This window comes from Prionailurus viverrinus, chromosome B4 (genome assembly GCF_022837055.1).
Source record: "Prionailurus viverrinus isolate Anna chromosome B4, UM_Priviv_1.0, whole genome shotgun sequence".
NCBI lineage: Eukaryota > Metazoa > Chordata > Mammalia > Carnivora > Felidae > Prionailurus > Prionailurus viverrinus.
This window is the reverse complement of record NC_062567.1, coordinates 110,295,404-110,308,600: the sequence shown is the minus strand read 5'-3', so window position 1 is coordinate 110,308,600 and position 13,197 is coordinate 110,295,404. Positions and strand designations below refer to the sequence as shown.

The following is a 13,197-nucleotide window of genomic DNA, read 5'->3' as shown; positions in this document are numbered from 1 at the left end:
CTCACAAGTTCACCTACAGACATCATCATACCCATTTTAAACATGAAGACACTAAAGCTACCAAGATGACTTAAAAAAAAATATATATATATATATATTTTATTCCTGATAGTTTGCTTAAGTTTCTAAATCTGTTTCTATCTTTCCACCAAATCTGGGCTCTTTACTACTATCTTACTCCAGGACCGACTTTTCAGAGATCACCAGCTAGCTTGGACAAAAAGAATCTGCCATCAGAACGGTTTTGGGAAGGAAACAAGAAAGTTGTGGTGAGCCCGGGGTGGGGCAGGGTGGGTGCGGGGGGGGGGGGGGGCGCGGGTGGTGAGAAATGCAGGGCTGGATTCAGGATGAGGTAGATGAAAGGTTCAGAATGTTCCCCATCTTTCTTGCTGGCCTCAGTCACCGAGGGAATCCGTGGATGGGCTGAGGGGGCAGCCCAATCATTTGAACATGGATATTGATAAAACCTCCAACATCTATTACCACAAATGACCTCACTCCATTTGCCAGGGTGGAAAGCTCCTACCTCACCCAGCGTGAATGTGAGGGCGTGTGCATGTAAGCGTGTTACGTACAAGGAAAGAAAATACTGTTTAGTGGGGTTTTTTTGCCTTTTTAAAAACCATTGTATAGTTAATATTTCAGCTCTCAACTAATATTGTCTGTAAAATACTTTAAGCTGATTAAATTAACTGCTCTGTTTTAGCTCTATCCTGTCCACAGTCTTCTCAGTGGATGAATATTTCAAGATTTTGCTCTTTCATTTATTTGTGAGGTGACTTTTAGCAAATTATTTAGACTTTCTGAGTCTCTGTTTCTACTTCTGAAAGTGTGGTAACAGTACTTACATGGATTTTAAAGCATAAAAGTTAAAGTAAAAAATATTTGAAAATTCTGATAATAAAGCATTGGATAAAGTACACCATGAGTAGTAATTGTATTTCTTCCTAATAGACTCAAGAAACATGCTTTAAGGTTTGCAGCATCCAATTGGTGTCAAAGAACTGACTGTGTCAAAGAACAGTCCCATGACAAAAAATAAGGCACTACTCCAATATTAGTTTCTCAGGCAAATGTATTCATAATGACCAGGGAGACTGAAAAACTCCACAGGTCTCATAGCTAAAAGTAACATATTTCAGTTATTTTAAAGTGGAAAAATCTTACATGTGGCAACTTACGGTAAAATATCTTATTCTAAAAGTTCCTGTAGCCACAAGGAACTGAAAAATTTGGAGACAAAATAAATCCTCTAAATACAGCTGATACAATCACAAGATGAAATTGACAAGAACTGAGTATATCACTCATTTGCTAAAAGCATGCATCAGGAACTAACAATTAAAGATGTATCAAACCAGGCCCTCGGGAGATTACAACTTTGCATAACTTCTAGTTTTGGGGAAAAAAAAATATACTGCTAGCATGCAACGAGAGAATGAAAGATTACTGCCTTGTGATATTTTTAGTGTACATTTTTTCATGTTCTTTTATGTTTTTTGGCATTAAGCTATAGAATACCATCCCCGAGTAAGGTTTTGGATGAAGTCCTGAATTAAATCCACAAAATAAGAAACAGGCAGGACATTGCTGATCGGTTCCAGATCTGAATAACATAAAATGAATCCTCTTAACATAAAAAATAAACTGGAAATGTTGATTTTACCTTTTATGTCAGTGCGTAAATGAAGCATTTTTCGTATTTTAGAAATGAATGTGAGTTACCTCCTTAGCCCCCAATTAAGGTAGTCCAAATGAGTAAATATCAATTTCAAGTATATGGGAAAAAAAAAAAAAGATTTGATTCTTCTGAAGACTCATTTGCATTTTCCTGGAATTATTTGTTGTGTTTATGATTTATGAGACCTTTAGATGAACCTGAGAGTTGGTTGAGAGAACAGCACCTAATCGTTCCCACAGCTCCAGAGAAAAAGAGCTTTGCAAGAGAAGTGCTCCTACAGGAGATGTCTCGTTTGCAGCAGGACTCAATTCTTGGTTCAAAGCTATGGTATTTGGGCTAGTTAAGCACGAATCTCTCTCCCATTCCATAGGGAATGAGCTGGGCAGTCCCTGCTCCCCACGTCCACCTGCACTTCGTTAGAGAGCGGAATGCTCACATGCCACCACCCCACAAGATCCCCACAATGACATAACTCCATGCAGAGACTGGCGTGACTGGGCTGGGTTTCCCCCCCTTCAGCTCTTGTATCACTAAGAATCTGGCAGCCAGTTCCGTCCTGACAGAGTTCACAGCATATATTGGTGGATTCTTGTCCATAGTGCATCTGCTTTAAGAATTAACGAAAGCAGTATCAAGACAGTAAGGTAAGTGCTGTTTTAACTATAGCACTGGGGATGCTGACTGTTTGGGACAGTGTTTATTGTAACAGGAACAGAAGAAATTCCAGAGCAACATTGCCAATTGCTACTCAACAGCAAATCCACAGTTTTGAGCATTTACTTTCACATTTTGCTTAATATGCTTTCCATGATTTAGGGATTTGAGATAAATTTTATATAGTATATGTTGTACTGCTTGGCAATGGAAGTTATACAAAGTTTCAAAATTGGAATGAGACACTACTTAAAACTGAACATAGTAAAAAAGTTTGGCATTTAAAATGTTTGTTATTTTATGCTAATTAGTTATATACGTTAGTGTTGTTAAAACCCAATTTTGAAGTGAAGAAAGGCCATTTCAATTAGCATTCAAAATACTTTATATTGTTATAATTTGTTACAATTTACAATGAACATGTTATAAAAATGTGAGCTAAAAGACTTAGACATGAATCACATTTCTATTTTGTTAATTTCAAAGATTTGATTTTTGGATGTACGTCTTAAAAAACATGTTTTAAAGAAATTCTGGGAAAGATGATTTACTTTTTGAGAAAAGCATTTCCTCCATAGCCACAGGTATTTGGAAAAAACTGGGGAAAAGGCACAGAGCGCTTTTGCCTCATAGTGGAGTCATTATATGGTTACAAACTCTCTTTGAATTCAGAGCCCTTGTTTTTACTCTGCCAAAAAGTATGGAAGCATTTTTTCATTACTATTCAATACTCATATTATAGTAAGTATTAGTTTTAGTGTATACTCAGTTTAAACAAGGTGGAGGTTTTTTAATGGAGCAAGACAAATCTTTACAACATTAGTGTATTACAACTTAAAAGAATCCTGTAATTACATTAACACTATGTAATTGTTCTCATGGCCAAGTCCTGTCAGCTAAATTAAATGATGCCATCGTAATCTTAGGGAATAATTTCCCGAGAATCTGGCTACGTGTTACATTATGTCAGCTATCAGAGTGATTCCAACAACTTTTCTAAGGTTTCATCTGCTAAAATAAAGTGCCTTATAATTTCAAATTGAAGCAAAGAAAAAAGATGTCTCAATTTCTCATGCTAAACATTCCTACTCATCCCAACCAATCTAGGCACGTAAGTTTGTACCATATTTCTCGCAAGAAGATATATTATTTTATGGTATATAGTGGAATGTGGATCCTGCTTCACATTATGATTTCACTTCCAGAGTTATCCTTCAGACATAACTCTCTACTCTACAAAAGCCCAACTCTTTACCTAAACTGCTAACCCTTTATTTCCCCAAGCAATTGAAATATACTTTATTGAGCCTCACCTTAGAAACATGTTCATATGAGAGGATCACTGTTACAGCTTATTTTTAATTTATATTCTCAAGGTTGTCCTTTCCTACATGGTTCATAATGCCACTGTTCACAGCAGCCTCTCCTCAGTTCTACCTCTTTTCCACTTCCGTGCTGTGAGAGCACTAAAATCCAGAGAAGTGAGCCATGCCTTCCTAACTTTTGGCATGAAGCAGGTAGAGAACTGGTGAGTTACTGAGAAAGGACAATTTTAATTCAAAACTTGAAAATAATAGATGTTTTCTACCAGTTGGATCTCTTTACGGGTTTAATTATTTTTTAGAATTTGTGACATTTCCCTGACTAATTAAAAGCACGTTCTAAAACTAATATGCCAAATATTAATTTCGGAAGACAGTTGTGTAATGCACCTAAAGGTATGGAATAGTAAAGACAAGTCAAGATAATACACACACACACTCACGCCCACCACGAATTCTGTTCTTCCTCCTCAGCACCGACAATACCCAGACATTTTTAAAGGAATGTACCCCCCACCCCCCCACCCCTCAGCGCGCCCGCGCACACACACACACATAGATAAGAATAGCTTTCCTTCAGGCAAAACCACAGATTGCCGCTATTCCCAGGGAGGGTCTTCTTAATGAGATATTTTAATGATGGTGAATGGTAGGGTACAGGGTACAGTTTACAATTGTCTTTTCATTTTCATTTTTTCTGGTTTTGAAGGATGTTCTGAAGCAGTGTACTAACATGGTGGCTACTGGGCACCACCCAGAAACCTATTGCAGGAAGGCATTTAATTAAGGAAGGACCTAGAGAGATTGACTGTCGGGCCTGGCTCGTCCAGAAGGGGGCGCATGTGTATGCAATCTGACCTGAAACCTGTTCACCACCCCAGAAGTTGCACAAGTACATCCTTTTCCCAACGCTTAAATACAGATTAAAAAGACATCATTAGATGCTCTAAAAAAAAAAAAAAAAAAAACTATAAAATAATAAAATGTACATTTGCTAATGCATTTAACATTGCAAATCCAATATCCTTTTCCTGAAAGTGTACTGTTTTATAATAATATGTTTTCACTTTATTTAGGAGTCAAAGCATTTGCCAAACATGAATCTAGGTGTGTTTATTCTCCTCTTGGCATTAACTGGTGGTGCCAGCGGTTATTACTATGACGATTATGATTTCCCTCTATCGATTTATGGGCGATCATCACCAAACTGTGCACCAGAATGTAACTGCCCTGAAAGCTATCCAACAGCCATGTACTGCGATGAGCTGAAATTGAAAAGTGTGCCGATGGTGCCTCCTGGAATCAAGTATCTCTACCTTAGGAATAACCAGATCGACCATATTGATGAAAAGGCCTTTGAAAACGTCACTGATCTGCAGTGGCTCATTCTAGATCATAACCTTCTAGAAAATTCCAAGATAAAAGGAAAAATTTTCTCTAAACTGAAACAACTTAAGAAGCTGCATATAAATTACAACAACCTTACGGAGTCTGTGGGCCCACTCCCCAAGTCCCTGGTGGATCTCCAGCTTACGCACAACAAGATAACGAAGCTTGGCTCCTTCGATGGACTGGTAAACCTGACCTTCGTCCACCTCCAACACAATCAACTGAAAGAGGATGCTGTTTCAGCTGCTTTTAAAGGTCTTAAGTCCCTTGAGTACCTTGACTTGAGCTTCAACCAGATGGCCAAACTGCCCTCTGGTCTCCCAGCATCTCTTCTAACTCTCTACTTGGACAACAATAAGATCAGCAACATCCCTGATGAGTATTTCAAGCGTTTTAGTGGGCTGCAGTATCTACGTTTATCTCACAATGAACTGGCTGATAGTGGAGTACCTGGAAATTCTTTTAATGTATCATCCCTGCTTGAGCTGGATCTCTCCTATAATAAGCTTAAAAACATACCGACGGTCAACGAGAACCTTGAAAACTATTACCTGGAGGTCAATGAACTCGAAAGTAAGTAGAAAGCTGTGCCTGTACGTGACTGAGGTTTCCTCAAGTTTTTACATGCCTGAACTGTGCAAGTAAATATGGTCTCTGGCTCCATTAACAGAAATGAATAAACATGCCAATAAAATATCTATCCCTCTAATTCAAATATAGAAGAATTCTAGCTCAGTTATTTGTTCAATGTTTGGCCTTTCTTTGGAGTGCCCAGATCAGAAACCATTAAACTCATAGGACTTGAATACAAATTTCTTCAAATTTAATATTTTGAGCTAATTCATCCTGCTGTGTTAGCTCTTGATATCTGTTATCACTTGCCTCTGTCGTGATTCAGATTTCTGTCCGACATTTATTTCTTGGCAAGGTCTAGCTGGAGGAGGAACAAACAAGTCCAGAAGAGGGATGGCTAGCAGAAGCTTTCAAATGTCCCTCCTGCTTATCTCCAGAGCAGTTCACATATATTTGTGGTCTCCTCTGACATCTTTACTTGGGATTCCACATATTACGCTGCTCTTATGGACCATCATCTATCTCTGTCATCTGTGTCATGGTGTGTGTGGTCTTCACAGTGTTATTTTGAAGATGGTGAGGAAGATTAAGGAGGGAAGGAATAGGAGCATCTGGGTGGCTCATTTGGTTAAGTGTCTGACTTTGGCTCAGGTATGATTCGTGGTTCATGAGTTCAAGTCCCGCATCACTCTCTGTACTCACAGCTCTGAGCCTGGAGCTTGCTTCGGATTCTGTGTCTCTGTCTCTCTGCCTCTCCTCTGCTTGCGTTCTCTCTCTCTCTCTCTCTCAAAGATAAATAAACATTAAAAATTTTCTTTGAAGAGTTAAGGAAATCGATGAGGGTTCAGAATCTTTTTTAATAGTATGAAAGAGCTCCTTCTTTTATACACAACACTTAACCTCGTTTGATTTTTCCAATTTCTCCTTCCTTTCTCCTGCTGCCATTGTATACTTTTTATTTATCTTCTGGGTAGGAGTTTGACCTGATCCACTTGGGCTGTTCATGTATTCTTTAGGTCTTTTGGGACATTTATCAATTAAAGCCATACAGATTCGGGTGGGAAATTGAAATTCACCACACTCCATCTTATTCTTTAACAAAGGTGGCAGGAGAGATAACCTATGGTTCACGGACAAAGTTGTTTAAATCAAAAGGCAGGTGGGAACCGTTGATTTACTTATAAAGCAATTATATCTGCAAAGTAATCTATTGAAACTGAACATCTTTATGCCATGAAAGTTGGTTCTTTTGTCATTTTGGATAAGGATATTGACATTTCCATCCAAAAAATTACAGTCTGACTTATTAATATGATACTCTGTGATTCTGCAACAATTTTGTGTAACCCCTAGTAGGGTTGGGGTGTTTTCAAGAGGGAGACCATGACTGCCAGATCTGAAATGCCACATATCCTTTCTTGTGTCTGGAAATCTTGCTTGTCATACAATATAGAGAAAACGATCATAGCTGAACCCTTACAGTCATTTCTAGTGGAAAATTCACTCTGTAGCAATATATGGTCACATATTATAAACATTTGTGGTCAGGAGGAAGGATATTCAGACATCCCAAAACGCTAATGGGATTTAAGATCCTTAAGGGTTGAAGAAACCCATTAGATTTGGTTGGTGGAGGTCTATCCATGTGAGTGGGGCTACCTCATACTCTGAGACAAGAAAGGGAAGACACACAGATGCAGGAAAATCTGGAAGTACAAAGACCAGGATGATCACAAGAAGGAACAGATGATATAGGAGATGAGAAAGGTGGTCCGTGGAAGAAATGCCAGTGGTCCCTCAGTGTCAAGCTGAGCTTGAAACCACACACAACTGCCATTTGAATGTGAGTGTTTAGTTACTCTTATTCCTTTCTCATCCTTGACATTTAGGTATATCCATTTCAAGTATTCTTGTTGTTTGACTTTGCATGTTTGCAATTCAACTTACTTTGCTACGTGATAATTATGGATAGCAATTGTCCACATTCTCTTAAGATACAAAGAGCCCCTTCATGTTTTTCTAATATTAGGAAATATATGGTCAAAGAGTATTGTCCTATTTCAAGCTTGCAACTTTAAGCTCAACCCAGTCACAGATTTTCCTAACTTGGAAAAGAGGGCAAACTTAAAAGGACATCAATAGTTATTCGGCACATATAGTGTGCAGTGCTGTGGGCGAAGTGGCTTCCATACCAAAATCACTCCAGTCTTCATGTAACACAGTGTGAAAGATACGTTATAGCTAATAAGAAGATCAGATAAATGTTCCAAAGTCACCCAGAGGATCAATGGCAGGGATAGAAAAGTAGTATCGGCCTAAACCCATGTTTTTTTCCATTCCTCCATGCTTTCTCAGAGATAGGTACCATAAGATGCCTGAAATTTGACTGATGAGTTAAAGACAACATCTTAATGGAGAGAACAGTGTGTTGAGCCCCACTGAAGTCACTGTTAACTAGAATTTAAAATTTTTTTTTCAACGTTTATTTATTTTTGGGACAGAGAGAGACAGAGCATGAACGGGGGAGGGTCAGAGAGAGAGGGAGACACAGAATCGGAAACTGGCTCCAGGCTCTGAGCCATCAGCCCAGAGCCTGACGCGGGGCTCGAACTCCCGAACCGGGAGATCGTGACCTGGCTGAAGTCGGACGCTTAACCGACTGCGCCACCCAGGCGCCCCTAACTAGAATTTAAGAATGAAAGAAAATAACAACACAGGGGACCAGATAAGTCAATCTGAAGTGGACTTGAGCAAACATAAGCAGTTTCTATGTACACACCTAGATCATGCAATCTAAAAGCAGCCTCAGTTTCTACTCAAAACTAAATCAGTTTTTCATTTGTGGCAGCTTTTCTTCCACAGAAGAAAAGGACACAAGCTCTGATCATGGACATTCTATGATTTGCTTTTGGCTTTGGAGTTTTGAATTATCGTCATGAAGGGTGGTTGTTGGAAAACTCTTCAGAGGTCATCTAGTCTCTTATTTTAAGATGCAAAACCCCAAGATGTTTATATTGGCGAGATTGCTCACACAACAGCACCAATCTTAGATTTCTTCAGCTAGACTAAACATTTCAAAAGAGTGCTCAGATAATATGACAGATTAATTGAATGGCTTTTAAAATCCAGTGTTTCTAAATGCAGATAGAATAATAAGTTCTATTCTCTCAAACATTCAACTGAATGTCCTGATCTGCCATAAGTATTCTTAATATTTTTTTATTTTTTATTTTATTGTTTATTTAGTTTTAATTCTTTAAAATATTTATTCATTTTTGAGAGACAGAGAGAGAGTGTACGAACAGGGGAGAGGAAGACAGAGAAGGAGACACAGAATGGGAAGCAGGTTCCAGGCTCTGAGCTGTCAGCACAGAGCCCGATGTGGGGCTCAAACCCACGAACAATGAGACCCTGACCTGAGCCAAAGTCAGACCCTTAACTGACTGGGCCACCCAGGTGCCCCAATTTTGTTATTTATTGTAGGAGAGACAGAGACAGCATGAGCAGGGGTGGTGCAGAGAGAGAGGTAGAGAGAGAATCCAAAGCAGGCTCCACGCTGTCAGCACAGAGCCAGATGCAGGGTTGAAACTCAAAATGAGATCACAACCTGAGCCGAGACCTTAAGAGTCAAAAGCTTAGCCAGCTGAGCCACTCAGGTAACCCTCTACTATAAGTATTCATTGCTAAGTATTGTTGTGTCACTTGGTAGCCTGAAACACTCCTGTAGCAGTTCCAAATTCAAAGATCTATCAAGTAGGTGGGAAGGACTTTTAATAGACATTATTATGGATTGGAGCATTTTTTAAGTAATCAGTTCAAGTCCATGTACTAAAAAAGTAATGGACATTTTCTATTCTTTAATTTCCAGAGTTCGAAGTAAAGAGCTTCTGTAAGATCCTGGGACCATTATCCTACTCCAAGATCAAGCATTTGCGTTTGGATGGCAACCATCTCACGCACACCAGTCTGCCCCCCGATATGTATGAATGTCTACGTGTAGCAAATGAAATCACCGTTAATTAATATCTACGAATTCCAATTCTATTGAGGTGGATCCTGGAGCAACATTTTATGGTTACATTTGTGTGTGTCAGTTTTGATAGTATTCATTTTTGTCGCTGTTTTTACTTCCATGAATTTTAAATTCTGAAGGAAATGTTTTGTAAACATTTTACTTCTTTTTTTTTTTTACAAGAAAAGATGAAAGGCAGGCCTATTTCATCACGAGCACAGACACAGACACACACATAGACAACAAACTTATGCTTTATTTGTAAATTTAGTATTTTCTACATCTCTACTGTCAAATGATGTGCAGAATCTTCTACTGGTTACATGGAAGTCAGCCCAGCATTATAATTTCTAAACCAACTCAATGTGCCAAAAAGCATGGGCTACCCACATATGGATGTTTGGTGTCTTGAACCAAATTTCAATGTTCAGATTGGTTTAGCTGAAAAATAGGTGGTAAATTTTGAGGCCGATGATTTTGCAAAATACTAGACCAAATCCTTGAAGCCCCATACACATAAAGTGATATTTTTGGTATTAAGGATTTATATGGCTACCTAATGAAACTTTTCTTTTCTAGAATTATTTTTTACTCTAAGTCATGTGTATGTTTCTTTTTAATCATTTGCATGTTATGTTTAACAAGCTAATAGCAAAATAAAACACGGCAAATGGCATCACTGTGCTTTCTTTTGGAATTCATACCTCTCATATATAAAACAATGGATAAAAATTTTAAAACCATCTTTAACCTGCAATATTTTACTTATGTTGAATAGAGTTTTTCACTAAATAAATTGTCTGCTTCTAGCATCCATTTGCAAACATCTTTGAAACACATCTTACAGTATGTACTTAAAAGTGTGCAGATCTGAATTTCAGTTCACGTTGCGGGAGGGGATTCCCTTTACTAAGTGATTCTCTGGACACCAACTGAGTGTCCTACAATCCAACTCCATTTTGATGCTGTCTGCCTAAAGACAGTATCAGATTTCACAGATTAAGGGTTCAGTCTTACAAGACCCCCGCACCCCGGTGCTTCGTATGCCAGGCATAAGCCCAGGTCATCACCTGTACTTCTGATCAACTGGCTACAAATCAGAGGTTCCTAAGACCCCCTCCTTGGGTACAATTAATTTGCTAGAGAGACTTATAGAAATCAGGAACCCTGTTTACTCGCTAGATTACCAGTTTATTAGACGAGGATTAACTCAGGAATAGCCTGATAGAAGAGATGCACAGGGCAAGGTGTATGGGAAGGGCAGAGGGCCACCATATCCTCTCCAGGAGCACCACTCTCCCCAAATCTCCACCAATTCACCAGTCCAGAAGCTCTCTGAACCCCACTGTTTTGCGATTTTATGGAGGCTTTCTACACACACAGGATTGATTAAATCACTGACCGTTGGCAATTGAACTCCATTTCCAGCCCCTCTTAACTCCCTGGAGGTAGGAAGGGGGCATTGAATACTCCAACCCTTTAATCATATGGTTGGTTCTCCTGGCAATCAGTCCCCATCCTTGGGTTATCAAAGTGCTTTCCAAAAGTCACTCTGTTATAATAAGGGACAACTTTATTGTTCTTATGAAAGGAATACTAAATATTTTAGGAGCTGTGAGCCAACAAACATGGGCAAAGATAAAATATATATGAGGAATATATTTTGGTCATTTGAATGACCAGATATACATTTTATGTAAGTCACAATATCAGAATTCTTAAATCTCACAACTTCCTTGGATATTTAACATTATTCCGTTGCTGTTGGTTTTACTGATTTATATGTAATGATATTCTGTTAAATAAGAAACTTCTATAAGATCTCAGCAATCACTGCTTGGTTGTTCAGCAAAAATGGTGGACAACTCCCAGGATTGAAAATGTGAATGTATATAAATTTTTTTTTTAATTTTTTTTTTAACGTTTTTTATTTTTGAGACAGAGAGAGACAGAGCATGAACGGGGGAGGGGCAGAGAGAGAAGGAGACACAGAATCGGAAGCAGGCTCCAGGCTCCGAGCCATCAGCCCAGAGCCTGACGCGGGGCTCGAACTCACGGACCGCGAGATCGTGACCTGGCTGAAGTCGGACGCTTAACCGACTGCGCCACCCAGGCGCCCCTATATAAATTTTTTGAAAATGAGACTTTAGAAAATCAATGTATCTTGAAGCCAATATGTTTGCAATAACAGAATCCAGGTTTTCTGTTTTATGGATATCTATGATTCTTTACAATGGGAAATAATAGAGAAAATAATTTATAAGAAGTAACTTCTTTATCCAGTTAACAATAAAGCATAAGTCTGGGAGCAAACATGAAAAACATACTTAAAACCCATAGGAGCGCGTATATAGCCTCAGTTGTGTCTAAAACAAAGGAAACATCTCTCTAAATCATACTATGTTTTAACATAACATTTTTAGTGAACTCTACCTTATGGTAAAATAGCTTATCATCAAAAGAGCATCATCAGTAAAGATTGAGTTGACTGGCAGAGGTGTGAGATATATTTTAGATTAGATACACTGTATAGTTTTGATTATCATGTCTTTTCTACATAAAAGTAAGTTCCTTAAGCTGTGACTGTACTCTCAGGCCATTTCTTGGTTTGAACTTAAAAAATCTATTTTTCTTCAATAAAACTAGAATATAGAAGAAATAAAACTAAATTTTTCCTAGCCCTATCTATAAAAAGTCACCATTGATCTTTTGAAACCCACTCTCAAGTAGGTAGTAGAGAATGTGCCATAAATTGTCTTTTAGAGAGAACGTTATAGACTTACATGAATTTTGTCTCCATATCACTTAGGGAAAACATCTTGTCAGCTGGCAGTCTATATCTTTAAAAACCTTTCATTTATCTCTGTCCAAAGTCATATGCTCTTAAGCCATAAAAAGCAAAGCTATAACTTTTAAACAGTAATTTCCTTTGTAGTTGTGGTTGGTTGACAAAGACCGAATTAAGCACCATGACACTTTCATGTAGAAGCATTTGGGGAAGGCACTAGTTAGATACGATTTTAAAACAGCTCCCTTTTCTAGAAGGCAGACCCCATCCATTCAGGGCAAAGTCGGAGAAGAGAAGCTTCCTGCTTGCTTCTTCACCCATTGTGATGGCCCTACAGAGAAGGGATATTGGAGACTCTCTTTATCTGCTTTTTCCTCACTCCCTCGCTGCCACCCCAGCTGGGGTAGTGTTTTTCAACATTGCCTGTGTATAATCAGCATGATGAAATGCTTTCTAAATACAGATTACCAGACACAATGTCTCAGATACAGACCCAGTAAATCAAACAATGTAGGATTTCACATTTGTAAAGAACACACATGATGATTCTTACACTGATGGTCAGCGATACAGGTCTTTAAAAACAACGGCAAAAGTGTGATCAAGCCATTGAAATCCCAAACAGCTAAGAGGCAGAAGAGTCTTTTTCTCTACGGAGGTGTGACAGAAAGAAGCCTGTCGTTAGCAATACACATACACAGAATAAATATTATTTTTCTTGTATTGTGATTTATTAAAGTTCTCTAACCAGCAGTTTCTTCAAGTGTAAGCAAGGGAT

General features: G+C 38.5%; 1 protein-coding gene across 1 annotated transcript; it reads left to right on the top strand.

Moving 5' to 3' along the window:
- The first annotated feature begins 2,119 nt into the window (after window positions 1-2,119).
- LUM (lumican) lies at window positions 2,120-10,307 on the top strand. Its single transcript, XM_047868375.1, has 3 exons — window positions 2,120-2,325; window positions 4,734-5,619; window positions 9,488-10,307. The coding sequence occupies exons 2-3, from the start codon at window positions 4,755-4,757 to the stop codon at window positions 9,640-9,642; spliced, it is 1,020 nt and encodes a 339-aa protein (XP_047724331.1). The 5' UTR covers window positions 2,120-2,325; window positions 4,734-4,754; the 3' UTR covers window positions 9,643-10,307.
- Window positions 10,308-13,197: the final 2,890 nt, after the last annotated feature.

Bases quoted from the DNA above. Each gene is read 5' to 3' on its own strand.
- LUM (XM_047868375.1), top strand. From the start codon at position 4,755: ATGAATCTAGGTGTGTTTATTCTCCTCTTGGCATTAACTGGTGGTGCC. The intron at 5,620-9,487 runs GTAAGTAGAAAG...TTTAATTTCCAG, and splicing joins GGAGGTCAATGAACTCGAAA to AGTTCGAAGTAAAGAGCTTC.